This window comes from Phascolarctos cinereus, unplaced genomic scaffold (assembly GCF_003287225.1).
Source record: "Phascolarctos cinereus isolate Bilbo 61053 unplaced genomic scaffold, phaCin_HiC Scaffold_3;HRSCAF=262, whole genome shotgun sequence".
Taxonomy (NCBI): Eukaryota; Metazoa; Chordata; class Mammalia; order Diprotodontia; family Phascolarctidae; genus Phascolarctos; species Phascolarctos cinereus.
The window spans coordinates 251,863,069-251,889,880 of record NW_027555736.1 but is presented as its reverse complement, the minus strand read 5'-3'; the positions used below and the strand labels follow the sequence as shown (position 1 = coordinate 251,889,880).

Below are 26,812 nucleotides of genomic sequence, written 5' to 3'. Positions count from 1 at the left end.
TAGTCTAGGGAATTTGATTTCTCCATCTAACTTCTGATGACTGTCATTTCTGAAGGAAGGGAGTTATTGACCTACTGTTAAAAGCACATTTATATGACCATGGCTGTCACCGAATATGTAACAGTTATAGTTCGGCCCAAGTAATTGGGAGGGGACTAATCCCTAGCAGGTGGTGATCACGTCCCTAAAGTTATCTTTAAGGTGATGCTCGAACTGAATTTAGAACAAAATAGCTATTTTAAAATCGTAAAGGTGTGGATATAATAGTGCATTCCAGGTACAATTTCGTGTCTTTTCTCGCATAATTCCAGCCTCTTTTTAAGTCCAGTATGAGCTTCCTTAAAAAAAAGTGTGCTCAGTGTTATTCATTGAAGCAGCTGCGTCTAACACCAGCCCATTCCAAACGCAAGCCTTTACAAACATTGGCCCAGAGGTCTTTCCTCCTCAAGGGGGAAAATAAGTGAAGATCGCGGGTCAAAAAATCACATGAGGGGCATGAGGGGCATGAGGGCCTGACGTAACTGAGCGCGACCAGCTAGGGAGAAGGACGCCGCTTACGGCTGCAGCGCCGGGCCCACGGATAGCGGAAGCGCTGTGCCGACAACTTCCGGTGCCCCCCCCGGCGTCCTCTAGTCACGTGGGCCGGGGGGGGGTGGGCCCTGGGGAAGAGGAGGCGGGGCTGCCTTGGCGCCAAAATCTGAACATGGCGCCGGATCGGTTGCGGAGCAAAGTGGTCTCTGCCTTTAAACTGCGGGGCTATCTGCTCCGGGGGTGAGTTCTCACGGGGCGTGCTTCGTGAAGGGGGTGGTGTGGGAAGGAGGCGGGTCCGAGGAATGTTCGCGGCCTGTGCAGTCCGCTGTAGCCCCACCCAGAGCTCGGTGGGTCCCAGCCCGGGCTGGGGGGTCTGAGTCCGACCCCCCCCCCCGGAGAAGGCGAGAGATGGAAACCTGGCACGTCCCGGGCTTTGTTTGGGAAGCATTCGTTAAGCGCCCACTGTTATCAGTGCTGACTAGCAAATGACAAGCCCCGCTCTCCATCGGCTTCCACTCTGGTGACAGGATGCGACGGGCAAAGCTCTGCGTACAAGCCAGACGCCGTACCGGATACATGGAGGCGATCTGCCGGGGTGGGGGGCCCGGGGGGCTTCTGCAGTCGTGGGGGCTTGAGCCGGGTAACGAAAGACTCCGGGAGGTAGAATCGAGGAGGGGAAGCCTTCCAGGCGTGGGGTTCAGCCTGTGCAAAGGCGCAGAGTCGGGAGATGGAGTGCAGCCAATGCGTCTGGATGGTAGAGTGCCTGGGAGAGAGAGAGGAGAAGAAGGAGAAGGAGACCAAGGGGAGGCAGGGCCAGGCTGTGTCTATACGTTAGCAAGGCCTCAGACACTTACCCTGGGAAAGACATCTCCGCTTTCTCAGTTTCCTCATCTGTAAAATGAGCTGGAGAAGGAAATGGCAAACCCCTCCAGCATCTTTGCCAAGAAGGCCCCAAATGGGGTCACAAAGAGTAGGAAACGATGGAACAGCTTTGGCCGGCTTTGATCTCAGGTCTTCCTGAATCCAGGGCCGGTGCTCTATCCACTGCGCCACCTCACTCCTGGGGAAACATGAAGAACTGCTAGTATGTCTGTAGTTAGATTTACCCTGTCCCCCTCCCCCATACTCTAATTTTTAAAAAATGTCTTGGCTAAAATGGAGCATTAAATTAATTTTTTTGCTGTGGAGAACTCACTTTATCCGTGCAAGTAACTAAAGATTGTGTAGCATTTAGGTTTGTGAATTGAGTCAACAAGTATTTATTTGAATTCAGGCTATTTCTAGCACTCTTAAGTACGGTGGGTTAAGAAGAGTAGTGTCAAATCGCTCCTGATTATAAGAAACAAGAAAGGAGGCAAAAGCTTTTAAATTCTTTTCAGCAAATAACGAGTACCAGCATATTGGCTGCAAAATATAATGGATAATGAGATTGTTTATGAGAGTACTATACAGAAGAATGATATACAGATCCAAGGCATTATTCGTGATAGTTTTAAGTAGAATATGATAAAGTATTTTTTAAAGGTACAAAGTACTATGGGAGTTCAGAGTAGGGAAATGTTATTTCCTGTTGGGGTTAGAGAAAGCTTTAATGCAGGAGTAGGATATGGGAGAGGGATTCTGGGAGGAAGAAGCAGTGAGACAAAATATATGAAAGCATATGGCATATTGTAGGAATTGAATCGTTTGTCTGGCAGGTTGTGTTTGCAGATTGAAAAAAAAGATCCAGAGAGGTTGAGTTCTTTAATGTTTTTACATCCATTTTTCACTTTTGCACAGAGTTACCAAATAGATCTCTGGCTTTCAGTCTCTGAATAGAAGCTACTTTCTAAAATTATTTTTGAAAGAATTTCTTTTGGCTTTTAGTTTTTGTTTTGTCTATCTTTAAAATTCCCAGTCATAAGAATTTCACCTTAAAATGCAAAATGTTTAAAAAGATGAAGTGTGTTATTTTAAACTCATTTGAAAAGTCTGTTATTATAAACTTGTTTGATCTAAGTTCTTTTTTCAACTACTCTGATAATCTCAGTGACATGGGTGCCCTCCGGTGATGCAGACTGAATCTCCTCCATGTCTGTTCATCACATCCTACTCCTATATTCACTGTAAGTAGTCCTTCTAGTGGGGTAGGAACCCTTTATTCTCTTGATATTACATGAATTCTAGTGGAGCACATGGGCTGCCTTTTGTTAGTTCCTCCCAGTCATTAGATAAGGAATCCACCCATGGTTTTTTTTATGGTCCTACATTTCTTTGATGATACTTTTTATACTGCTCCTCTTCTGTTTTTTTTTTTTTGTAACATATTATAGCCTATATAGGCCCACCATCTACCATTTCATTCCCCTTTGGGTGATCCCCAGTTTCAGTTCTATATAGAATAAATGAATAAAGCATTTATAAGTGTTTACTATGTGCACTAGGGATAGGTTCACAATCTAATGAGGGAGACAACACATGGAAAGTTTCAGTTGCATATTAGATGGAAAAGTCCTGCAGACCTTAGAGTTCAGTGGCAAAAACAGATGTTAATGCGTCTTTAATGTCATTGTTTCCTAGGCTTTTGGGTTCAGGGTCCTGGGCTTTCCCCATCAGGGACTGAGGGGAGATGGTGATCAGGGTGGTGTGGTGGTGTGGGTAGTTTATGTGCCTGGCAAAAAGCTCCTCCCATGTCTCCTTCAGGGTGCCTTGCTGCTTCATCTCAGTTGGCTTGCCTGTCCTGTGGTGGAGTTGGTGGGGAGGTACAGAGGCCTGGCCCCTTCTTCACAAGAGTTGCTTCTCTAGGTTTGTGCTGGAAGCAGGTCTGGTGGTTTAGTGGGCACTACTATTCCCAAGGCTCTTTGGTTCAGGGTCCTTGGCTATCCCTGTCAGGGTATAAGCGGGGAATTGTGGCCGTGGTGGTGGTGTGACTTGCTTAGCACATGCTGCCTCCTCTCTTGCCTTCTTGCTTTAGCATGAGCAAAAGTCACACAGATGTGTATGGTTTGTTCAGGAGAACAAGATTAAATTTTAATAATAGACTGATGATTTTAGTCTAGTAATTAATGCCATGTTTTTTATATTAAAAAGTACTTTGTTGTTAAGTATAAATTAGCTGTTTTTAAAAATAGTTTCCTATTTTTTTTCTTCCTTCTGTTAGTGAAGCCACTAAATATCTCACCGAAGCTCTTGAGCTTGTCCCCGAATTAGAGCTTGAAGATGCATTGGAAAGTGTCATTGATGCTGTTGAAAAGCAGCCTTGTAAGTAACTCTTAAATTGTTTACATAGTTACAAATTTAATTTGATCCTTAAATTTGGTGGTATACATCATAGTTGATGCTACTACAGCTATCTTTTCTCATCTTCCTTTGACTTCTAATTTTGTTAGAACTAAAAGAAGAAATTGCAGTATCGCACCAGACTTTCTAGAAAGTTGTCATCAACTTGGGAAGCACCCCTCAGACTTCCATCTTTCCTTGGATGCCTATTTGATTCAAAAGAGCTGATCTCCCCTCTAACTCCAAACAGTAACCAAGGACTTTTTGGCCCTTCTAAATGTGCATCAATTGTTGTCATTACAACAGCACAAATCTTTAGTGTTGTTTCCCTGGCTATGGTCTTCAGTGATTCTGCTCTCTCATCTATTCCTACTGCTATTATTGCAGAAGGAAGAGAATCAAATCTGTGACACAAAAATATACTGTCACAACACAGATGGAAAAAGTTCCTGTATCTCATTTTAAGATCTATAGATATACTGGGGCCACTTTTGCACATATGTCTTAGTGGTTAAAAATATAAAATAGGAGTAAAATGGCCCCAGGCATTTTTAATTATAAATATGAATAATATGAAACGAACTGTTATGACTCATGGCATGTGGACTTTTAACCTTTTTCGTGTCATTGACTCATTTGGAAATCTGTTGAAGCCGAAGTATTTGTCAGAAAAATGCTTTTTAAGTGCATAGAATAAAATATATAAGATTACAAAGGAAACCAATTATATTAAAATGTGGTTATCAAAATATTTTTAATAAACACCACATTCACAGAGTCCAGGTTAAGAACTCCTATCTTAAAACATTTTTCTTGAAAATTGAGATACTTTTTTTGTTAAGAATATTTTTCAGAAAAAATATTAAGCTGATGTTTAAGAACTATTTAAAAGTATAATTTTTAAATTGTCTTTGCAGTGTCATCAAATATGATTGAACGATATGTAGTGGAAGCAGCAGTCCAGGAATGCAGCCAATCAGTAGATGAAACTCTGTATGTTGACATAAGCATGATCTTATTAAGTTATTAAAAATTAATTTTTGTTGATTTCCTTAGGCAAAGAAGTGGTGTTCAACATTGTCTGTAATAGAAGGTTCAGTTATTTCTAGACATTTTCATTCAAATGATATGCTTATTCTGTTCTTTCATGTGTTATTTTTCTTGGTTTTTAAGATTTTTAATATCTTAATGTCTAATATGCATTTTGAAATAGAGGGTAGATTTTTATATTGATTTGTTGGCAGCCCATTTTTGTGTGTTAGTTGGTTTAGACATCCCAGAAGACAATTTGCTACTCATCCATTAAGTTGGTGATTTTGAATTAGAACCTCATCGTGTTATTTGTGGGAATCTTTGTATTCCAAGCCTTTTTTCTCCTGTGCTCTATTAGTCTTAACAGTTTTCCTACTGGCTAGGCTTTGAGAAAACTGTTTCACTTAACCCAAATTAAGAGATAAAGGCAACTTATTAACATACAGTGAAAAATTGCTCCTTGGGAAAACCAAATAGGGGAATCTATTTGGGAAATGAAATTAAGACCAGAAACCTTATTTCTCATTAGGGCATCAGTGGTAGGAAGGTGCCTTGAGCCATTTTAACTCAAGCAATTCAACTGGACAACCATACCCCACCCTCCTTACTTTAAAAACAAAACAAAGCCCTACAACCAAAGCCTGTTGTCTTTAAACGGGTCTTTCTGAAACACACACACACACACACACACACTCACACTCACTCACACTCTCTTTCTCTCTGTCTCTCTCTCTCTCCCTGCTCTTGATAGAACATTCCTCGTAACAAAGAAAAGCAATTAATAAAAATATCCAGTATCTTGACTATATCTAATAAGTATTCTTTAAAACGCCATTCTTAAAAACACAACAAAAGAGAGCAAGGAAATACACATAAGCCATGAAATACAGCAGTCAGATGGGGAAACTAGCTTACTCTGGTTTTACCTGACCAAGGTCAGGCCTTGAGAGTCAACCAGTGTTATTAAAAACATGACTGCTGCTATCCACAAAATGAAATTATATGAAAATTCTTGCTTTACCCAAGTAATTCTCTCATGCCTACAAAACATCATTTAATCTGTATCATACCATGTTGTATGAAACAGGTCTGTCTCTTGGGCCCTTGTCTCTCACTTGGTGACCTCATTAGCTTGCATGGATTTAATCATTTCTGTGCAGCTCTATATAGTAGCCCAAGTGTCCTGAGCTACCTCACCACTAATCTGTTAGTTATTTCCTGCTGACTCAGAGTATCCAAATGAACTCACGTTTTCCCCCAAAGCGCCCTCTTCTGAACTTCTGATTTCTGTTGAGGTCATTACAGGCCTTCTAGTCACTCCCATTGAAAGCTCAGTCATTCTCTTGAATTCTTACTCTTGCCTCCCGTATCTATTCATTTATTAACTCATCAACTCTTATGTTCACAATATCTGTCATATCCCATCCCCCTTTTTAAAAAAATTAATTTATTTTATCAACAATCACTTCCATGTGCTTTTGAGTTGAAAATTTTTCTCCCCCTTCCCATCACCCTCCCCAAGACGGTGCACAATCTGATATAGGCTTCACATTAGTGGAGTTGTAAGTAAAAATTAAAATCAATAGGAGGAACCATCAGAAAGAGGAAACAAAACTCAACAGAAGGTAAAAAAATAAGTGATAGCGATTCGACTTCCATAGTTCTTTCTTTGGATGTGGACAGCATTTTCCATCCCAAGGCCTCTGGGGATGTCTTAGATCCTTGTAATGCTGAGAAGGGTTCAGTTTAACAATCTTAGTCATTGCATAACGTGGCTGTTATTGTGTACAAAGTTCTCTTGGTTCTGCTCACTTCACTCAGCATCAGACCATATAAGTCTTTCCAGGCTTTTCTGAAGTCAGCCTGTTCATCATTTCTTATAGCACAATAGTATTCCATTACATTCATATACCACAACTTGCTTAGCCATTCCCCAGTTTTGTTGGGCATCCTCTCAATTTCTAATTCTTTGCCACCACAAAAAGAGCTGCTATAAATATTTTTGTACATGTGGGTCCTTTTCCCATTTGTATGATCTCTTTGTGATATAGCCCTAGAAGTGCTATTGCTGGGTCAAAGGGTATGCACATTTTTATAGCCCTTGGGGCATAGATCCAAATTGCTCTCCAAAATGGTTGGATCATCCTCTTTTCTTGTTGTGCTCTCATTACCCCCCAACTTGGAATATTCGGATCCTCCTAATTTGCCTCTGCCCTCTAGTCTTATCCTTCTCTAATCCTTCCTCCACACAGCTATCAAAGTGATTTTCCTAAAGCACAGTTCTGAAGATGTTATTCCCTTTGCCCAATAATTAGCTCTGGTGGCTCAATTTTACCTCAAGTTGCAAGTTGAAATTCCTCAATTTAGCTTCAAATACCTTTTTACAATCTGGTTTCAATTTAACCTTTTCTAGTCTTGTTAAATATTATTTACTCCTCATCATATACTCTTCCTTCTGGCTATACTGACCTTCTTGCTGACCTCACACATACTCCATCTCCCATCTCCATGTCTTTGAACAGGCTGTCTCTCACATTTGGAATTCACTTCCTCCTCTTATAGACCCTTGTTTCATTCAAAGTTCAACTCAAACACCACTTACATGAAACTTTTCCTAATTCTTCCCAGCTCATAATTAGCCTTTCTAATTCCCCCCCTTTACTTTGCATTTATTTTGTTTATATTATGATGTGTACATAGTGCTTCCCTTAGAACATTCCTTGAAGATCAGGAGAATTTCATTTGTCTTTTTATCTTCAGATCCTACTATGGTTTCTGGCACATAATCAGTGCTTGATAAATGACTGTTGAAATGTTGAGACATAGAAATGAAAAAAAAGTTTAATGTGAGAGCATTTTTCATGGTACATGTTGAAGTAGAATCTTATTAATAAGGTCTTTTGTATTTTGTGTTTTATATTTTTTCCCCAGAGAACATATTCTTAATATAATTGGAGCATTTGATGTTCCACACTTTGTGTATAATCCAGAAAGAAAGAAATTTCTACCGTAAGTTTTCTTAAGTATTAGTTTTCATGTAAAGAATAATGCCTCACATTTATATAGCCCTTGAAGATTAAAAAAACAAAACAAAACACCTTTCTTCTCAACAACCCTATAATGCACTTTGTTTCATACCCCCTTTGTAAACCAAAGCCAGAAAAAAGAATGGGGGGAGGTTGGGGTTTGGGAACTATGAGTCATAGGAATTCTTCAAAAGCCCAATATCTGATGCTGGCAACTATTTAGAAGCCTTGTAATTAAAATACAACTCCTATCCAAAGACTAGAGGGCTTATTAAATGCTTTGTTTATTCAATAGAAATCAACCCTATGAATTAGGTAGCACCCTCTCCCCATTTTGCAGATGCAGAAACTAAGGTTCATAGAAGTTAAGTGACTTTCACATGGAAATCAGTACTTGAACCCATGTCTCCTGCTTTTGAGCCCCTTACTCTTTCCCTATACCACATTACCTTTCACAGATTGTGAAATGTCTACTTATGTGTGCTCATTTCATACATATCTTTAAGAAACAAGATAATCACTGTAAAAGAGTAAAGACATTCTTATTTTTCCAGGCTATCAATGACCAGTCATCCTTCACCAAATTTATTTGGGAAAGCAAGAGACAAAGCAGAGGTGTTTCGTGAACGTTATACAATTTTACAGCAGGTGAGTTTAAAAAAAAAAGGCAGATAGGTTTTTGTTACTTGGTATTTACAATTTGACTTGAGAATTTTCATTATGTAGTTGTAAAGATAAATTTGGGGAATTATATTTCTAGTGTCTAGTAATAGAGATAATGATGTACCTAATGGGCCAGTATTCATTTAATATTTTGTATTTTAGAGGAGACTTTCTGACATTTAAAAAAAAATCACTTAACCCTTTTAGATCTCAGTTTTCTTATAATCAACTATAAGGTCCCTTCCTGCCTGAACATTCTGTAGTGCTGCAATAGTCTTTTGGGGTACCTTTTTATAGATAGTTGGTTATGTGAAGACTTGTTATTACAGATTGTAAACCTGATAATAGATTGCATTGATTGTGCCTTTCATCCCTTTTATTTTCATGCTTTGCAGCTGTGTATATGAAATATGGAATTTATAAAATTATGAAAACAAAATTCTATGGTGTCCATGGTATATAATCCTGGGTTCACACTGTATGTCTGTCACCTAAGGACCAGTTAAATTTGGAGATACTCATCATAACCAGGTGATGAATCTTTTTTGGTCATGACAGCTCATACTTAGGTGTGGAAAGGGTTTTGAGCTGTATCACTTGAAGGGAATAACAGCAGGTGAAATTATAGATCCTTGAAGTACTCAAGTATTCATGATATTGTTTCAGATTGTTATAAAATTGAAATTTTATTGCAAGCCCTGCTCAAGTGTTGTCCCAGAAAATGTTTTATTTATGGTATTAAATTCTACTTTAAGAATTATATGCTTTATTGGAGTAGGGCAAGTTGATTTTGTAAAATAGAATTAGTTCATTTCTTCTATATATTACATAAAAAACCCAATACCTTATAACTTTAGCAATCTGAACATCTTCTCTTATTCTCCAGAAAATATTTAGGTAATCCCTTTACCTATTTAAACTACTATAATAAGTATTATAGGATCATAGGATTGGAAGCTGAAAGGAATCTTAGAGATCATCTAGTCCAATCAACCTCATTCTGCAGAAGAAGGAACTAAGGCCCAGAAAGTTTCTGTGGTTACGAACTAGTTAGTAACAGAGTTAGAATAACCAGCTCTTCCTCTCCTTTGTACTTGCCAAGAAAATTGAGGCTGTTTGCCATGAGTTTTCTCTTCCCTTCTTCAATCTGACTTCTAATTCCATCATTCATCTGCATCTCCTCTCCCTAAAGTTACTAATGATCTCTAAATTGCCAAATACAGTGTCTTTATCTTTGTCCTCATCCTTCTTGAATTCTGCAGCTTTAGACACTATTGGCCATCCTCTCCTCCTAGGTACCCTATCTTCTCTGGGTTTTCGTGATACCGTTCTGCTTTAGGTCTTCCTACTTTCTTGACTGCTTCTTCTTAGTTTTCTTTGTTGGATCATCATTCACACCATGTTTCCTAATAGTGGATGTATCCTAAAGCTCTGTCCATACCTCTTTCCTCTGTGCTCTCTCAGTTGGTCATGTTGTCACTTCTTGTGGGCTTAATGATTATTTCTATGAAGTTATCTCCAAGATCTAGATAGAGTGTCCCTGTATAGCTTCAATAGCTTAAAACTCAGTTACTAAGACTTTTGGGACACTACATCTCTTTCTCTACACACACACACACACACACATGTATGTATATGTGTGTGTGTGTGTGTGTGTGTGTGTGTGTGTATATATATATATATATATATATATATGTATGTATGCGTGCGCGTATGTGTGTATGTATCTTCTGAGCTCCAGTCCTACATCACCAGCTTCCTACTGAACATTTTGAACTGGATGTCCTGTAGGCACCTCCAACTCAACAGGTCTAAAGCAGAACTCATTCTGTTTCTTCACTAACTCATCCCTGGCAGCCTTTCTAAACTTCCCTATTTCTGTTAAGGACACAACCGTCTTCTAGTCACACAGGTTTACAACCTTGGAGTCATCTTCTCGATATCTCCCTCATCCTTCTTGCTAACTAATTTCCAGATCTTTTTTTCCCTATCTTTACATCTCTCAAATATGTTTTCTTCTTTCTACTCAAACCACAGTCCTATCTCAGGCCCTCGATATATTTTTTTTGCAGTAGCCTCCTAATTTTTCTCCTTGCCTCAAGCCCAATCCTATTCCAACCTGTCTTCTACACAGCTGCCAAAATGATTTTCCTTAATTATAGGTCTGCCCATGTTATCTCCTCCCTCCCCTCAATAACTCTAGTAGTTCCCTGTTTATTACATTTAGTACCAATTATAAACTTCTATAAGTACAAACAAAATATATTAAAAATAAATACAAGGTAAATTTGTAGGGAGGAGGACACTAGTCCTTGTATTGCTTTGTATGTACCCATGAATGTACGTGTTGTCTCCCATGTTCGAATGTAAGCTTTTAAAAGCAGGGATTATCTAATTTTTGCCTTTTTGTTCCCTAGTACTGGGGTACCTGGTACATAGTATGCACTTAAAAAATGCTTGTTGACTGATTTTTTTTTCCCACTGTATTCATTGCAAACATGACTATAGCCTGAAGAAAAGTGGAACATGAGAACTGGTCCGCATGATTTTCCTTGTCATTCTGGGATACATGAAGCCTCTGTTTTCTAAGGTCATGTTTGATAGAAACCCACTAGACCAAAATGCTTTTTTCAGAAATCCGGATTTCCTAACTGAAACAGTTAGAGGCATCTCGGTGGTAGCTCAGCGGATGAGCACTGGGCCTAGAGTTACTACAACCTAGATTCAGATCCAGCCTCCAACACTAGCTGTGTGACCCTGGAGAAGTCATTTAAGTCTACCTCAATTTCCTAAACTGCAAAGTGGTGATAATAGCACCTACTTTCCAGTGTTACCTTGAGGATCAAAGGAGAGGTTTGTAAAGTGCTTGTTACATAGTAGGTGCGTAAAAATACTTGTTCCTCTGCCCTATTAAGTGGCAAAATCATTCAAAAAATCATTCAGCTCCTTCCATCTTCGGCAAATCATTTTCATTTGCTTATTAAAATGGAATATTTGCTAGGTAATGCTGAAATAACTGATATTTAGGATCAATAATAAACTTTAAGTTGATATTTATTTGATAAAGACTGTTGCCCTTCTCACCCTATTTTGATCTCATGGCTCACATGAGAATTTCCTGTTCAGCCTTCAAACTGCCATGAAATTTCTCTCTCTCTCTCTCTCACACACACACACACACACACACGCACACACACACACACGTAAAATATTTCTGACATCTTTATGTGACAGAATGACTCATTTATTAGTGAGTTCTCTGTCACTTGTCATGTTTAGGCAATCATTGGCTGACCCTATGTTTGGTATGTTGAAAAGGATTTTCTTACACTGTATGAAAAATCAAAGAATTATGGAATCTCAAGGTTTTTTTGGTTTGTTTTTGTTTTTTTTAGTGAGGCAATTGGGGTGAAGTGACTTGTCCAGAGTCACACAGCTAGGAAATATTATGTGTCTGAGGCCGGATTTGGAATCTCAGGTTTTGAAGGGACCTCTGAGGCCATCTGCTCCACGCCATCCCTGAGGAGGAATTCCTCTATAATTTGCTTGACAGTGGGTCATTTAGCCTTTGCTTCAAAATTCCCAGGAGGGGGGAAAGCGTTACCTTCTGGCCAAGCCCATACCACTCCTAGATATATAATTGTTCTATATGTCTCTTTGCAACTTCTCTTTGGTTCTAATCCTGTCCTCTGGAGCTAAGGAGAACAAGTTGCATTCATCTTTCAAACACTTGAAGATAGTTACTATATTTCCCCCAAAGTCTTCAATACTTCAGGTTAAATTTTTTAGTTCCTTCAACAAATCTTCACAGGGCATAATCCCAAGATTCTTCCCTATTTTTAATGCTTTCTTTTAGAGGCTTTCCAACTTATGGATGTCTTTCCTAATGTGATATCCAGAAATTGAAAACAATATGAAGGCAGCATATACTTCTACTTTATTATTCCTGGAGGCTAAACCTTTCTTGGTGAAGTTTAATATTGTATTAGTTTTCTTGGCTGTCATATCTTACTGTTGTCTCATTGAGCTTTAAGTTTACTAAAATTCCTGAATTTTTTTCCAGATAAATTCCTGTCTAGCTTCATCTTCCCCTGTAATTTGTAAAGTTGATTGTTTTAACCCAGATGTAATCATTTTCACCAAAAAATTTCATCTTAGATATTTAGCTACACATCTTAATTTGTTGAAATTTTTTTTCTCCTAATATTTATCCAATATATTTGATACTCCTTCCAACTTTGTGATATATGCAAATTTAATAAGTACACAATGTCTGCCATTATCCAGATCATTGAATAAAATGCTAAATAGCACAGGGCACCCCACTAGAGACCTTATTCCAAGTGGACATATACCCATTAATGACTGTCATTTGGATCTGGCTATTCAACTAATTCTGAATCCATGTAACTCTAATATCATCTAGTCCACACCTACCCATGTTTTTCATAACAATAATATTGTTGAGGTTTAGGGGTGCTGGACCCCAAAATCATGACACGTGGGTCCTGCCCAAATGAATTTGACCCAAGCCTTCTTTGAGTCAAAGGCAAGGTTTGTTAAAGATCAGCCATATTGGCCAGACTCTTAAGGAATCTAGAGATTTGTGCCACTCGTAAAGATGAGAAATCTCAGCCCCCACGTGGCAGCCGTGATGGATCTTATATACAGAAAGACTGTGGGAGGGATCTCAGAGTGGCCAAGGAGTTTGGAGTGACTGGAGGAGGGACCTGGGAGAAGGAGTATTTTGATGGGAGTGGCCAGTAAGCTGGGGTGACTGGAGGGGGGTCTAGGGAGGATCTGGATGGGAAATGGAGGCAAGGGGCATCCAGGCTGTGGTAACAGACAATGGAGGGCTAGGCTCAATTAGGGTAACAAAAAATTGGGAGACTGGGCTTAAGCAATAAGGAAAGCCCAGCTGATAGGACTGTGGCAACTGCCAGAGAGTTCAAGGAAAGTTCCAGAAAGGGTTTTTTGGGGGCCGACTTGGTCCTGTACCCCATTATTATGATTGATTTTGTCAAAGGCTTTCTAAAAGCTAGGTAAACTATATTTACAACATGCCCCTGAGGTTAATCTGTCATGACTTTTTCTGGAAGATGCCCAATATCCTGGCTTTATTTCATTAATTCTTACTCTGCTAGATAGTTGTTAACAATCCCTTTAATAGTACTTTGTAAAATTTTGGCAAGAAACAAAGACTACACCAAGTTTGCCTATAGTTTGCAGATTCAAGTCTTTTATTTGAAAATTGAGGCAATATTTCTCTTAATTGAGTCCCGTGGTACCTCTCTTGTTTCCTTAAATTTTTTTCAAAAAATATTGACAGGGCCGCTATGTGGTGCAGTAGATAGAGCACTGGCTGTGGAGTCAGAAGGACCTGAGTTCAAATCCTGCCTCAGACACTTGATATTTACTAGCTGTATGATCCTGAGCAAGTCACTTAATCCCAACTGCCTTGAAAAAACAAAACAAAACCCCAAAACAAAAAACATTGACAGTGTTTCTGTTACATTTGCCCATTATGTCATTATCCTAGGATGTAGTTCATCTGGGCCAAGTAACATAAATTTATTAAGCAAAGCTCAGTTATCCACTTTCTCTTTGCTCATCTCAGATTCCTGCTACAGTAGACCAGTAATGCCTCTTAGACATTTCTGTTTGGCCTTTCCAGCCCAAAGACCACTTTTATTGACAGAGAAAGCAGAAACAAAACAGGAATTGAATGGTTCTTTTTTTATCATTGTCACATCTGTCCTCATCTGTCCTATTCCCCTCTCTAATCCTTTTTATTTCTCCCATAAAACATCCTGTCAACTCTTTTTGGTGTCTATAGCTTTCCTTGCTAGTCTTAGTACATATTAAATAGTTTAGTACTTGTGATGGTATTCTTGTATTAACCTTCTGTAACCTGCCCTTTGGATCCATCTTCTGTATTTCTTTTTAAAAATTAGCTTCTGAATGAAAAACATAATATTGAATACTAGTAAACCAATTAACCTTGTTTAGTAGCCATGCATAAAGTATCATGGCAGCTTTTCAGTCCCTCCCTCCAAGTCCCCAGTAGAGTTCTGTTTCTTGCCCTGTTTCTCTCCAGCTGCAGAGGAGCGAGCTATCGCCAGTCCTATCTCCCAGGCTGTTAACCTCATTCTCTAACCCTAACTCCCCATTTCCCTCTTCACACTTGCCCATCCCCTTCACTGTGCCTTTGTGGCTTTTGGTTCTATGATGAGCCGTCATTTCTGATCTCACTTTACTTTCCTCGCTTTACAATCTTGACTAATTGTCAGCCAATTGAATTCTTCTACACTGTTTTCTTCTAAATTTCTCACTGCCTTTTTCTTTCTCTTACTGCCCTGCCAAACCTTAGCCCTGGATGACTCCATGCATTTTGTTGACACAATAGAGCGCTGAGTCTGGAGTCAGGAAGACCTGAGTTCAAATTTAGCCTCAGATACTGTGTGGCCCCTGGGCGAGTCTCTTAATGTCTGTCTGCCTCAGTTTTTTCAGCTGTAAAATGAGGATCATTTTTGAATGGACAAAGCACTTAGAATAGTGCCTGGTACACAGTAAGCACTTAATAAATGCTTCTTCTCTTTTTTTCCCTCCCTTCCCTTCTCTTTTTTACTTCCCTTTCTCTCCTCTCCTTTCCTCCTCTCTTCTCTACCTCCTTTCCCCCATTTGTGCTGCTGAGCAGAGCTAACGGAAGTCATATAACTCTGCTGACTGGGTACATTATAAATTAAGTTTTGACTGGGCCCTCACTACAGCAAGGCAATCCTTTTATTGTTTTCTAATTGGTTCCATATGTCAGAAGCTGTTTCAAGCCTCCCACACCTCTACTTCCCCAATTTCTCTCAGGTGAGGACTACATCTTTTACTTTAATGAGAAAATTTAGTCCATTTTACATGAGAACCCTCTTCTTAATTACTGAATGGGGGCTGCCTCAGTCAAACTGAGACTTAAGATCTTGCCCCTGGACCCAGACGGCTCAAGAAGAGACAGTGAGGCTGGCGGCTTTGCACAGCCCTGCCTCGCTTAAATCCAGTTCACTTACAAGTCAGGACGTCACCTTCCTGATAGCATTGGTCCTCTTGGAGAAATAAGGACAAACAAAGTAGTAGCTGCCCCACTGGGAACCCAGCTAGCCAGTTCCAGTTGAGCAGTGCTCCTTCTCTCCCTCCTTTCCTGTGGGTGCTCTGCCCAAAGGAATATAAAATTCTTTCTTTTTTTGTTTTTGCTTTTTGGTAAGGCAATTGGGGTTAAAAGTGATTTGCTCAGGGTCACTGAGCTAGTAAGTGTTGAATGTCTGAGGCCGAATTTGAACTCTGGTCCTCCTGACTCTAGGACCAGTGATCTATCCATTGTCACCTAGCTGCCCGGAATATACATTTTGATAGCTAAAACCTTGCAAAATATCTTGGGATTTATGGGCTAGATTTCTTTCTTAAGGAACTTGCCTTAAACCCAAATCACTCTGGCTCTCATTGATTGGCCCACAGTAGGTCCCACCCCAAACCTCACTTGGTCATTGTTTGGGTTCTTGTAGTAATTGTTTCTGTTTTGGCCAGAAACCCTGAGGTTCTTCCTCTCCCAGATTGTTTCTTTGTTTTTACTAGTTAAAAGAAGTCATTCTTTACCTTATTTCTTACCTAGCCTTAATCACTGAGTGGGCATTGCCTCAGTCAAACTGAGACCTGGGAAAGAGCTTAGCATAAAAAGGCCAAGATCTCCTGCTACATCCAGGACCATCTGCAGTCCTCCTGATCTATATCTTTTCACTGGACCCCAGAGGGTTCTGGAGGAGAGAGTGAGGCTGGTCACTTTGCACAGCCCTTCCTCACTTGCTAGTCAGGACATCACTTTCCTGATGTCACTCTCTTTGAGAATAAAGGACAAACAACAGCTAATGGTTACCCCTGACTTTCCAATCCCGTTAATCCTGCTTCAGCAGTGTTTAACAGAGTTGCTCTTTGTTGCTGTTGTTTTATAACACGTTAAGGGTATATTCCCAACAGTGGAATTATTGGGCATAGGATAGGATCATTTTTGTACCTACTTCAGTTCATATTCTTTAACTTGAGTCCTTTTGCTTTTCTCCTTTTTTTGTCTTCAAGTCCTTCTGCTTAGGTCTTTTCACATCCTTTTTCTCCTTTATTTCAAGTTCTTTAGTTTCTCTACAGATATTCCCACATTTCTTCTCTCTAAATTCACTACCTCACATTCTTCTCACACTCCAGATTTCTTTCACAATTCTTTATCTAGCTCAAGGCCATATTTGACCAGAACAAATCTATCAGGCCAAGACTCCATGACTGAATATTACAAGGAGCAAAGGATGATAAGCCTTTATTTTAGAGAAATAGAGGCTTTAAAAAATAAATTTAGAGCTAGTTATTTCTTCTGCAATAGCTGAGGCATTTGGAATATTTTCAGTCAGCTTTAGAGAACTGAATATTATTAGTGTAGGTTGGATAAGCCATGAAATTAATTCTCTTAAATTCTTTAATCTTTGATATTTGGAATTGCAAATTTAGCAAGCTTTCAGTAATGCTAGTTTTATTTTATTTAAAAACAACTTTGATTAATTTTGTTTTGATGCAATAGAGTTTCCCAACAAATTCCCTTACAAAGTACATTCCTTGAAAAAATTTAACACAGTTGTGAACTGAAAGAAACGATAGATATTTCCCTTAATCCTTTAAATTGAGCAGTATGGTAATAAGGTTTACTGTTATATTTTACCAGAGTTTTTTCCTCTCCATGTTTACTCCTTTAGGATTGTTGTAGTTATTTGAATAATGCCAATTATAAAATAATTTTTAAGCAAACTACTATGGTGAGTCTCAAGGATTAAGAAATGTCTGCCTCATTAACCCAAGTAAATCTTCTTTTTTCATAGAGAACCCAAAGACATGAATTGTTTACTCCTCTAGCAACAGGTGCTCGTCCTGATGAAAGAAGCAAATTTCAGGTTAGAATATTTTACTAGAACTCTGGGGTGAGTGAATAAATAGGTTTTCTACTTATTTATGGTTTTTGGTTTTTGGTTTCTTGAATTCTAAGTGAAATAGAATGACATGGTAGTCTTTTTATAAACTACTGTAATGTTGCCCTTCTCAGTAAGATGAAAAGGAGGCAGAATTCTAATTATAAGAATTCGTATTAGAGCTCTAAGGTGTATCAGAAGAGTTCACTAGAGACCAAATTCATTTGTGGAGTTTTGGAAAATGATATTACTTACTCACCAACATGTACTCTTATATTGAGCATGTCTGTGGAACTTGAATGCTGAGTTGTGAAACACTTTGGAGTCCTCTCTTTGCCTTGTCTAAAACATTGCATAGTACTTTTAAATCATTTTAAATGAAATCATGTTGTATTTGTTGCCTCTCTTCAGTCTTATTAAAGTTTCTTTCTATATTTCTGACTTCGCTATCTACAAATAGAGTGCTGGTATGAAATGGGCAGTCATCCTACATGATTGCCAAAACCTGTTGCTCAAAAGTGGTACAGATTGGGCTGCTAGGTGGTGCAGTGGATAGAGCACTAGCCCTGGATCAGGAGGACCTGAGTTCACATCTGGCCTCAGACACATAACACTTACTAGCTGTGTGACCCTAAGCAAGTCACTTAACCCCATTGCCTAGCAAAAACAAACAAACAAAAAAGTGGTACAGATTACAAATCTGTAGCCTAGGAACTGCTCTTTCAGGGTCAGATTTTAGAAAAGTGAGAAAAAAATATGACAATATGATTTCACTTATACATATATATAACTATCATGACTTCTCTGAAAGTATAAAAAAACTCAACACATGTTTATTTTTAATAACCCATCCACATCCAATAAGCATGTGGATACTAAAATTAATTATTTTTACAATATACCTATTACTCCTAGTAATTCATACCCTGGCTATTTACAAGGTTGTGAGTGGGTAAGATTATTCCACATGTAGGTTCATATTTCTACTTGATTTATAAATTTTTCATGTATAATAAGTCATTTTATGAAATGTTGCTTAATTCATTATTGAGAAATACTTAAAGCTGTTAGTAATCCATTGTCAAGCTACTGCTTTAGCTGTTAGAGCTCAACATGTACTCAAATGGATCCATGATCTCATTTAAGTCCTTCCAGCTAAAAGGTATTTTACAACATTTTTACGTCTACTCATCCTGTGTGATTTGTCCATGTCTAACCATAAGTGAGATAAAAACCTGAATACAAAAAGTCACACCATAAATAATTAGAGAACTAGAGCAGGTGCTTTTTACAGTTAGAGCGAGGGGGAGCATTCTTAACCAAACAAGGGAGAGACATAAGCCCAAAATATAAAATAGATAATCTCCATTACATGAAATTGAAAAACTTTCATACAGTGCAATGAAGAAGGGGAATGGTCAACTAGAGAAAGTATTATGAAATATCTCTGATAAGGGTCTGATGTTACTTACACACACACACACACACACACACACACACACACACACACACATTTATGAATAGATAGCTAGAACACAAATAAATATATAAGACCAAAAGTCATTCCCTAATGGATGAGTGGTTCAAAGATATGGATATACAGATCTCAGAAGACCTGCAAAGTATTAACAACCATATATGAAAGACTTTTCCACTATAATAAGAGAAGTGAAATTGAAACAATCATTTGGTTTCACCTTGCATCCAACAAACTGGCAAAATCTTTAAAAAAAAAAGGTGAACTAGAATAGTGGTCCTGGACCAGGGTGATGTCAGTGTCAGAAAAGAGAAGGAGGCATATACGCGACATAGTATGAATTGACAGGCCTTAGCAACAGATTAACATGGAGTGTTAATGAGGAGTCAAGGATTACACGTAGGTAGTAAACTTGGGTGACTGGAAGGATAGTGGTAATAGGGCTTCTGGGGAAAGACAATGTGTTCAGTTTTGGACGTACTGAGGTTGAGATGTCTACAAAACATCCGTTTCAAGGTGTTGTCAAGATGCATTTGGAGAATTGAGACGGGGGTCGTCAGAGCTGGATAAATAAATATAAGGACCATCTGCATAAAGATGATGATTGAATCCATGGGAGCAGGTAAGATCATCATGCGAAATAGGATAGAGGGAGAAGAGGGCCCAGAAGAGAGCTGTAGAGAGCAGTCATAGTTAGCGGCTCTGGTGTGGATGAAGATCCAGCAGAAGAGACTGAGAAGGAGCAGATAGGCAGGAGCAACTGGGAGAGAATAGTGCCACAGAAACCTGCAGAGAAGAGAGCGACTGACAGTAAAAGAGGGTGACTGGCACTCTTAGAAGTTATAAAGAGGTCAAGAAGGGTGACTTTTAAAAGGTCATTAGGTTAAGAGATCACTTGTGACTTTTGAGTGAGCAGATTTAGTTTAATGATGAAATCAGAGGCCAGACTGGAGAGAGTGAAGAGGTAGAGACACCATTTGTAGATGAACTCCTCAAGATGTTTAGCCACAAAAGAGAGGAGAGATATTGGATGATACCTAGTGGAGATAGAAAAGGTGAAAGCTTTTTGAGAATGGGGGAAACGTGGTTGTTGGCAGTAGGGAAGCCACCCATAGACAGGAAGAGATTGAAGATCAATAAGAGAGTAGGAATGATACTGGAGGGAATCTACTGAAGATAAGAGAATAGAATTACTTATATGTGCAGAGGAGTTTCCCTTGGCAAGGAGAAGAGCCACCCCTTCCTATGACCCAGCAGTTACTGGGATAGAGGAAATGTAGGTCATGTGAAAATGAGGAGTGATGTGGGAAGGGAGCTCTTGGCAAATGGCTTCAATTTTTACTAAATTGGAGCAAAAATTCTAAGCTGAGGGAGGATAGAGAGGAAGCAAAGGAAGGTTGAAGAGGGATGAAAAGATTTGGAAAAGCTACTTTGGTCAATGGGATAGTGAATCAATTAGGGAGGTGTAAAAAGATTGCCTTGCCATAGTGAGGGTCTAGTTGAGATTATGTAACATAAATCTGTAGTGGACCCAATCAGCATTACCTGTCCGTGAACCAGAATATTTGATAGACCTCATAAAAATTTAGAGTGGATCCTGCTTTGAATTGGACCCTGGTGGCTGTCTGCATGGTGGAAAATGACTTTGGCAAGCCCAAATTTCCCTATTTTATTCTTTGCTTGATATTAATGATTAGAAAATCATCCAACAGGTTCTATCTGTTAAGTCTTTCAAGGAATTTTGTTTAATTTTATATATGCCAGCATATAGCTTGTTGGAAGAGATTTTAAATCAATAATTAGTAAGTGCAGTGGGAACTTGTAATATTTTCTACATTTGTCACTCGGTTTTATGATAGCAAACACGGTCTTCTCTAGAAGATCACTTGCAAATACCTGTCAGTTTCCTTCTAATAACCCTATCAAGGATACCTTCTATACATGTGTAAATTATTTTCATAAAAAGTTTATATAGATAAGAAAGTAAGCTTACAGTTAGGTTATTGATATTCTTATAGTTGCCCTTTTTTGTACTAATAATATTAGTCTTATATTTTTCTACGCTTTTGCTGCCATCCTTCCTTGAAAAACATTCTTTCAAAATCATCAAAACAATTTTGCTTCTTTTTCTGTGTATATCTGGTCTAGTTCAACTGAGTTTCCCATCTTTGTTCTCTTCAGTCCTATTTCCATTTCCTGTGTAAGCATATCTGGTACTATGATATTAGGATCTAAATGTGGTGGCATCTGTGTTCTTCATAATGAAGAGAGTTTGTTGCAAAAATTTTTGCTTATCTTTTCCACCTTTTGTTTGTGATTATCTTTCTTTAAAAAAAAAGATGGTATTGCTTTCTCTTGCCTTGGCACCATAGTTATTTTCCAGTGCTCCTCCAGGTTGAGCTGTCCTTTGTGACAAAGAAAAATAATTACACAAAAATACTTGGTACAGAAACCTTGTTTAAAAATATATGATAGTCATGCAGTAGAAGATATGTTTAATTGTTTCTTCTCCAGGACCTTCTGGTATTACTCAAAACTTCAGTTTTATTCAGTTTGCCTTTTAATGATTTGTTTATTAACATTATTGTGCTCTTGACTTTGTGAATTTTCTATCATTATTTCATAGAAATTTAACCATATTTTTCTGAATTCCTCATATTCATTATTTCTTACTACCAAATGTAACATAGGTTTTTTTTTAACTCACTGATCAACAGGAACTTGCTGTTTGTTTGTTTTTTCCCATTTCTTAGCTACCATACAGAGTGTTGCTGTGGCTGTTTTATTTGTTTTTTACTTCCTTGGGTTATCTGTCCAGTAGTGGGATTCATGGGTCAAAGGATATGAAAGATTTGGTTTTTGTTTCATAATTCCAAATTGAAATCCAAAGTGGTTGAACAACTTTACAGCTCCTGCAAGTGTATCAGTGTGCCTTTCTTCGCAGATTCTCTCCGAGCATCTTTAATTTGCTGATTTGCTTCTAAGGTGAAATCTCAGTTGTGGATAGAGAGCTAGCCTTAATGCCAGGTAGACTAGCATTCAAGTCCTTCCCCTGATATATTTGCTGTTTGACCCTGGAGAAATCACTAAACCTTTCAGTGTTTATGACAACTCTTTAAGACTTTAAGTTGCTGAGAAAATACCAATCTGCATTGATAGAGGGAGTTTGCTCCTGTGGGGGTTGCCTCTACCAATCAAATTACAGATCCAGTCCCTAAGTCCTTATCCCTCTTCTTAATATATGTAACAAATATACCAAAAATGACATGTTTTCAGGGGAAAATATATAGTTTGCAATAAAAATTACAATTCTACCTAAGTTAATTTACTTATTCAGTGCCATACCAATCAAATTACCAAAAATTATTCTATTGAGCTAGAAAAAATAATAATGATTCATTTAGAAGAACAAAAGGTCCAGAATAGCAAGGGAACTAATGAAAAGAAATGATAGGGAAGGTGGCCTAGCCATACCAGATCTTAAATTGTATTTTAGAGCAGCAGTCATCAAAACTACTTGGTACTGGCTAAGAAAAAGAGTGGTAGATCAATGGAATAGGTTAGGTATGTAAGACACAGTAGTTATTGACTATAGTAATCTACTGTTTGATAAACCCAAAGACCCCAGCTTCTGGGATAAAAACTCACTATTTGTCAAAAGCTGCTGGGAAAACTGGAAAAGAGTATGGCAGAAACTAGGCATAGACCAAAATCTTACAACATATACCAAAATGAAGTCAAAATGGGTACACGACTTAGATATAAAGGCTGATAACGTAAGCAAACTGGGAGAGCAAGGAATAGTTTACCTGTCAGATTTAAGGAGAACAGAAGAATTTATGACAACAAGACAAAGAGAACATTATGTTACAAAATGGATAATTTTGATCACATTAAATTGAAAAGTTTTTGCACAAACAAAGCCAATGCAACCAAGATTAGGAGGGAAGCAGAAAACTTGGAAAGAATCTTTATAACCAGTATCTCTGATAAGGTCCTCATTTCTAAAATATATAGAGAACTAAGTCAAATTTCTAAGAGTACTACGAGTCATTCCCCAATTAATAAATGGTCAAAAGACATGAATAGGCAGTTTTCAGATGAAGAAATTAAAGCTCTCTATAGACATATGAAAAAATGCTCTAAATCACTTTTTTTCTTTTTTTCCTTTTTTTATGTTTTTTTTTCCATATGCTTTTGAGTTGAAAATTTTTCTCCATTTTCCTCCCCAAGACGCGCACAATCTGACATAGGCTTTACATTTACATACCCGTTAAACATATTTTCACATTAGTGATGTTGTAAGTAAAAATTAAAACCAATAGGAGGAACCATCAGAAAGATGAAACAAAACTCAACAGAAGGTAAAAATAAGTGATAGCATAAATCACTCTTTTTAAAAAAAATTTATTTTGATTTATCAACAATCACTTCCACGTGCTTTCGAGTTGAAAATTTTTCTTCTCCTTCCTCTCCCTCACCCTCCCCAAAATTAAAACCAATAGGAGGAACCATCAGAAAGATGAAACAAAATTCAACAGAAGGTAAAAATAAGTGATAGCGATTCGACTGCCATAGTTCTTTCTTTGGATGTGGACAGCATTTTCCATCCTGAGGCCTCTGGAGATGTCTTAGATCCTCGTAATGCTGAGAAGCGTTCAGTTTAACAATCTTAGTCATTGCATAACGTGGCTGTTATTGTGTACAAAGTCCTCTTGGTTCTGCTCACTTCACTTAGCATCAGACCATATAAGTCTTTCCAGGTTTTTCTGAAGTCAGCCTGTTCATCATTTCTTATAGCACAATAGTATTCCATTACGTTCATATACCACAACTTGCTCAGCCATTCCCCAATGGATGGGCATCCCTCAATTTCCAGTTCTTTGCCACCACAAAAAGAGCTGCTATGAATATTTTTGTACATGTGGGTCCTTTCCCATTTGTATGATCTCTTTGTGATATAGCCCTAGAAGTGCTATTGCTGGATCAAAGGGTATGCACATTTTTGTAGCCCTTTGGGCATAGTTCCAAATTGTTCTCCAAAATGGTTGGATCATTTCACAACTCCACCAACAATGTATTAGCGTTCCAATTTTCCCACATCTTCTCCAGCATTTATCATTTTTCTGTTTTGTCATGTTGGCCAGTCTGATAAGGTGTGATGTGGTACCTCAGAGTTGTTTTGATTTGCATTTTTCTAAACCTGGAACACTAATGCATTGTTGGTGGAGTTGTGAAATGATCCAACCATTTTGGAGAGCAATTTAGAACCGTGCCCAAAGGGCTATAAAAATGTGCATACCCTTTGACCCAGCCATAAAACTTTTAGGGCTGTATCCCATAGAGATCATAAAAATGGGAAAGGGACCCGCGTGTACAAAAATATTTATAGCAACTCTTTCTCTGGTGGCAAAAATCTGAAATTGAGGGGATGCCTATCAATTGGGGAATGGCTCAACGAGTTGTTATGAATATAATGGAATACTGTTGTGCTATAAGAAATGATGAGCAGGTAGACTTCAGAAAAACCTGGAAATACGTGTGTGGACTGATGCTGAGCGAAGTAAGGAGAAACAGGAAAACATTGTACAAATAACAACCATATTGTGCGATGACTGACTTTGATAGACTCAGCTCTTCTTAGCAGTGCAAGGATCTAAGACATCTCCAAAAGTCACATGATGGAAAATGCTATCCAAATCCAGAGAAAGAACTATGGAGTTTGAATACAGATCAAAGCATGGTATTTGCTCTTTTTTTTCCTTCTGTTTTGTTTTGTTTCTTCTTTCTTGTGGTTCCTCCAACTGGTTCTAATGCTCTACGGCATGACTAATGTGAAAATATGTTTAATAGGAATGTGTATGTAGAAGCTATATCAGATTGCACACAGTTTTGGGGAGGGAGATGTGAAGGGAAGGATAGAAAATTTAAAACTCAAAAGCTTATGGAAGTGATTGTTGAAAACTAAAAATCATTAATTAAAAAAAAAAACTGTACACATTCTTTGACCACTTGTCTCTGATTCCATTATCTTCTAATTTACTTTATGGGATAACCTTGTAATTCAGGTCATGTATTTGTGTTATGATTTTTGTAGTATAAGTCTGAAAAGTTGGTCTAAAACATTTTCTGCCAAACTCCTTCATAGTTTTCCTATCAGCTCTTGTCAGAAAGAGAGCCATAAAGCATGACATCATAAACAATTAGAGGAGCCAGAAAAAAAAAATACCTTTCAGATGGGGGAAGAGTTCACGACCAAACAAAGACAATTGAGAAGCTCACAGAAGGTAAAATGGGCAACTTGTGATTACATTAAGTCCAAAAGGTTTTGGGCAAACAAAATCAAAGTAGCTAAATTAGAAGAAAAACAGATAACTTTGGGTGCGGTGAGGGGGAATTTGCAGTATTTCTCTGATAAGGGTCTCATATATAAGGTTAAATGATATGAACTGGCAATTTTTAGAGAAAGAAATCTAAACTGTTGATATATCTCCTAGTTATTTGTCTCCCTTTATTTTTGTCAAGAGTGTTTTATAATTTATTATTTTGAATGTAATTTTTCTAATTGTTCCTTCTGAATTTTAGTGCTTATATAATGCTAATGGTTTTGTGGATTTATTTTGCATTGTGCAATCTTTTTATAGCTATTATCTTAGCTTCTTTGCTGATTTCCTTGGATTTTCTAACTACACCATGATATTGTCTGCTAATAAGGATAGTTTTTTCTACCCTTTGCTAAAATTTATGCCTTTAATTTTGTTCTCTTGTGTTATGCTATATAGCTAGCATTTCAAGAACTATCTCGTACAGGGTATTCGAAAAGTCTTAATGCAGTTTTAAGCTTTAATACGTGGTACCACAAGTTGTCTTCTGTTTATCCTTTCTATAAGATGTTACAAATGAGTTCTATGCCATCTCTTTCTCCTGGGCAAATAAGTCAAGTGTGTTTGCTGACTAAGGTGGTCTTTAGGCTCTTTTAACTTCCTCATCGTAGCATTGTTTTATATTTATGCAAATTGGATGACCCTTGTGTGTATATATGCATATAATTGTTGATGTTCTTTCATCAATCTCCTTAATTTTTGGTGTCAATAACAAGCCATTTCATTTCTGTTAAAATACTATCAATTTCATTTATTGTGTTTGGCACCTTTTGATTCTTAAACTATTCCAAAGGCAGAGGCATGAGGCTTATATGTGGTCCAAAAGTCTTTGGTTTCACTCATTACTTACTTGAACTGTATTTTCTGACATTTTTAGTCATACATACTTATTTCCACCTTTCCATCAGATTTACTGAGTATCAGAGTATATGTTGATTTAACTTGGAGCATCTTATCAAATTCTTTATAGAATTTTTCTACCTCTTCATCTACTTAAACAGGTATTATAATACATCTGCAATAATTCGTTTTCATGTTGGTCTTTTTCTCAAATTCGCATCATGAGCTCTACAATGTGAGACCACGTGTCCTAAGAATTTATTTTTCTTACTGCCTTTGGGCACAAGATAAAACCAACTTTCCCAGTTCTTTTATTTGCCTTCCCAAGAAGAACCTGTCCTTCCATTAAGCTGCAACCTTTGCCTTCAGATTTAATTTATAGCGAGAATGTAGAGATTGATTCAGTTAAATTCTTTCAATAGCATATCCGTTTATTGGTCACTGGCAAGGATTTCACATTTAGGTAAGTTAGTATTTATAGATGGTCTCTATAATTCTTAGCACCATCTTTTTTTCTACTGCAAACGTTAGTAAAGAAGCACAAAACTGAGCACCATTTTGGAGCCAAAGAATTTTTCATCAATGACCAACCTGTTAGTGATAAGATTCTTT

The 26,812-nt window shown here is 37.9% G+C and overlaps 1 protein-coding gene across 4 annotated transcripts in view; it reads left to right on the top strand.

Moving 5' to 3' along the window:
• The first annotated feature begins 670 nt into the window (after window positions 1-670).
• POLE2 (DNA polymerase epsilon 2, accessory subunit) overlaps window positions 671-26,812 on the top strand; it is a 49,928-nt gene continuing 23,786 nt past the window's right edge. For 2 of the 4 annotated variants that reach the window (XM_021004791.2, XM_021004790.2), the window contains exons 1-6: window positions 671-771; window positions 3,671-3,771; window positions 4,707-4,782; window positions 7,753-7,830; window positions 8,402-8,495; window positions 17,414-17,485. In XM_021004791.2, the coding sequence (XP_020860450.1) occupies window positions 704-771; window positions 3,671-3,771; window positions 4,707-4,782; window positions 7,753-7,830; window positions 8,402-8,495; window positions 17,414-17,485 (489 nt within the window). In that variant the 5' untranslated portion in view covers window positions 671-703. Of the gene's footprint in view, window positions 772-3,230; window positions 3,316-3,670; window positions 3,772-4,706; window positions 4,783-7,752; window positions 7,831-8,401; window positions 8,496-17,413; window positions 17,486-26,812 lie in introns of those variants that run through there. The other 2 variants (XM_078151563.1, XM_078151562.1) reach the window with 2 other exon arrangements.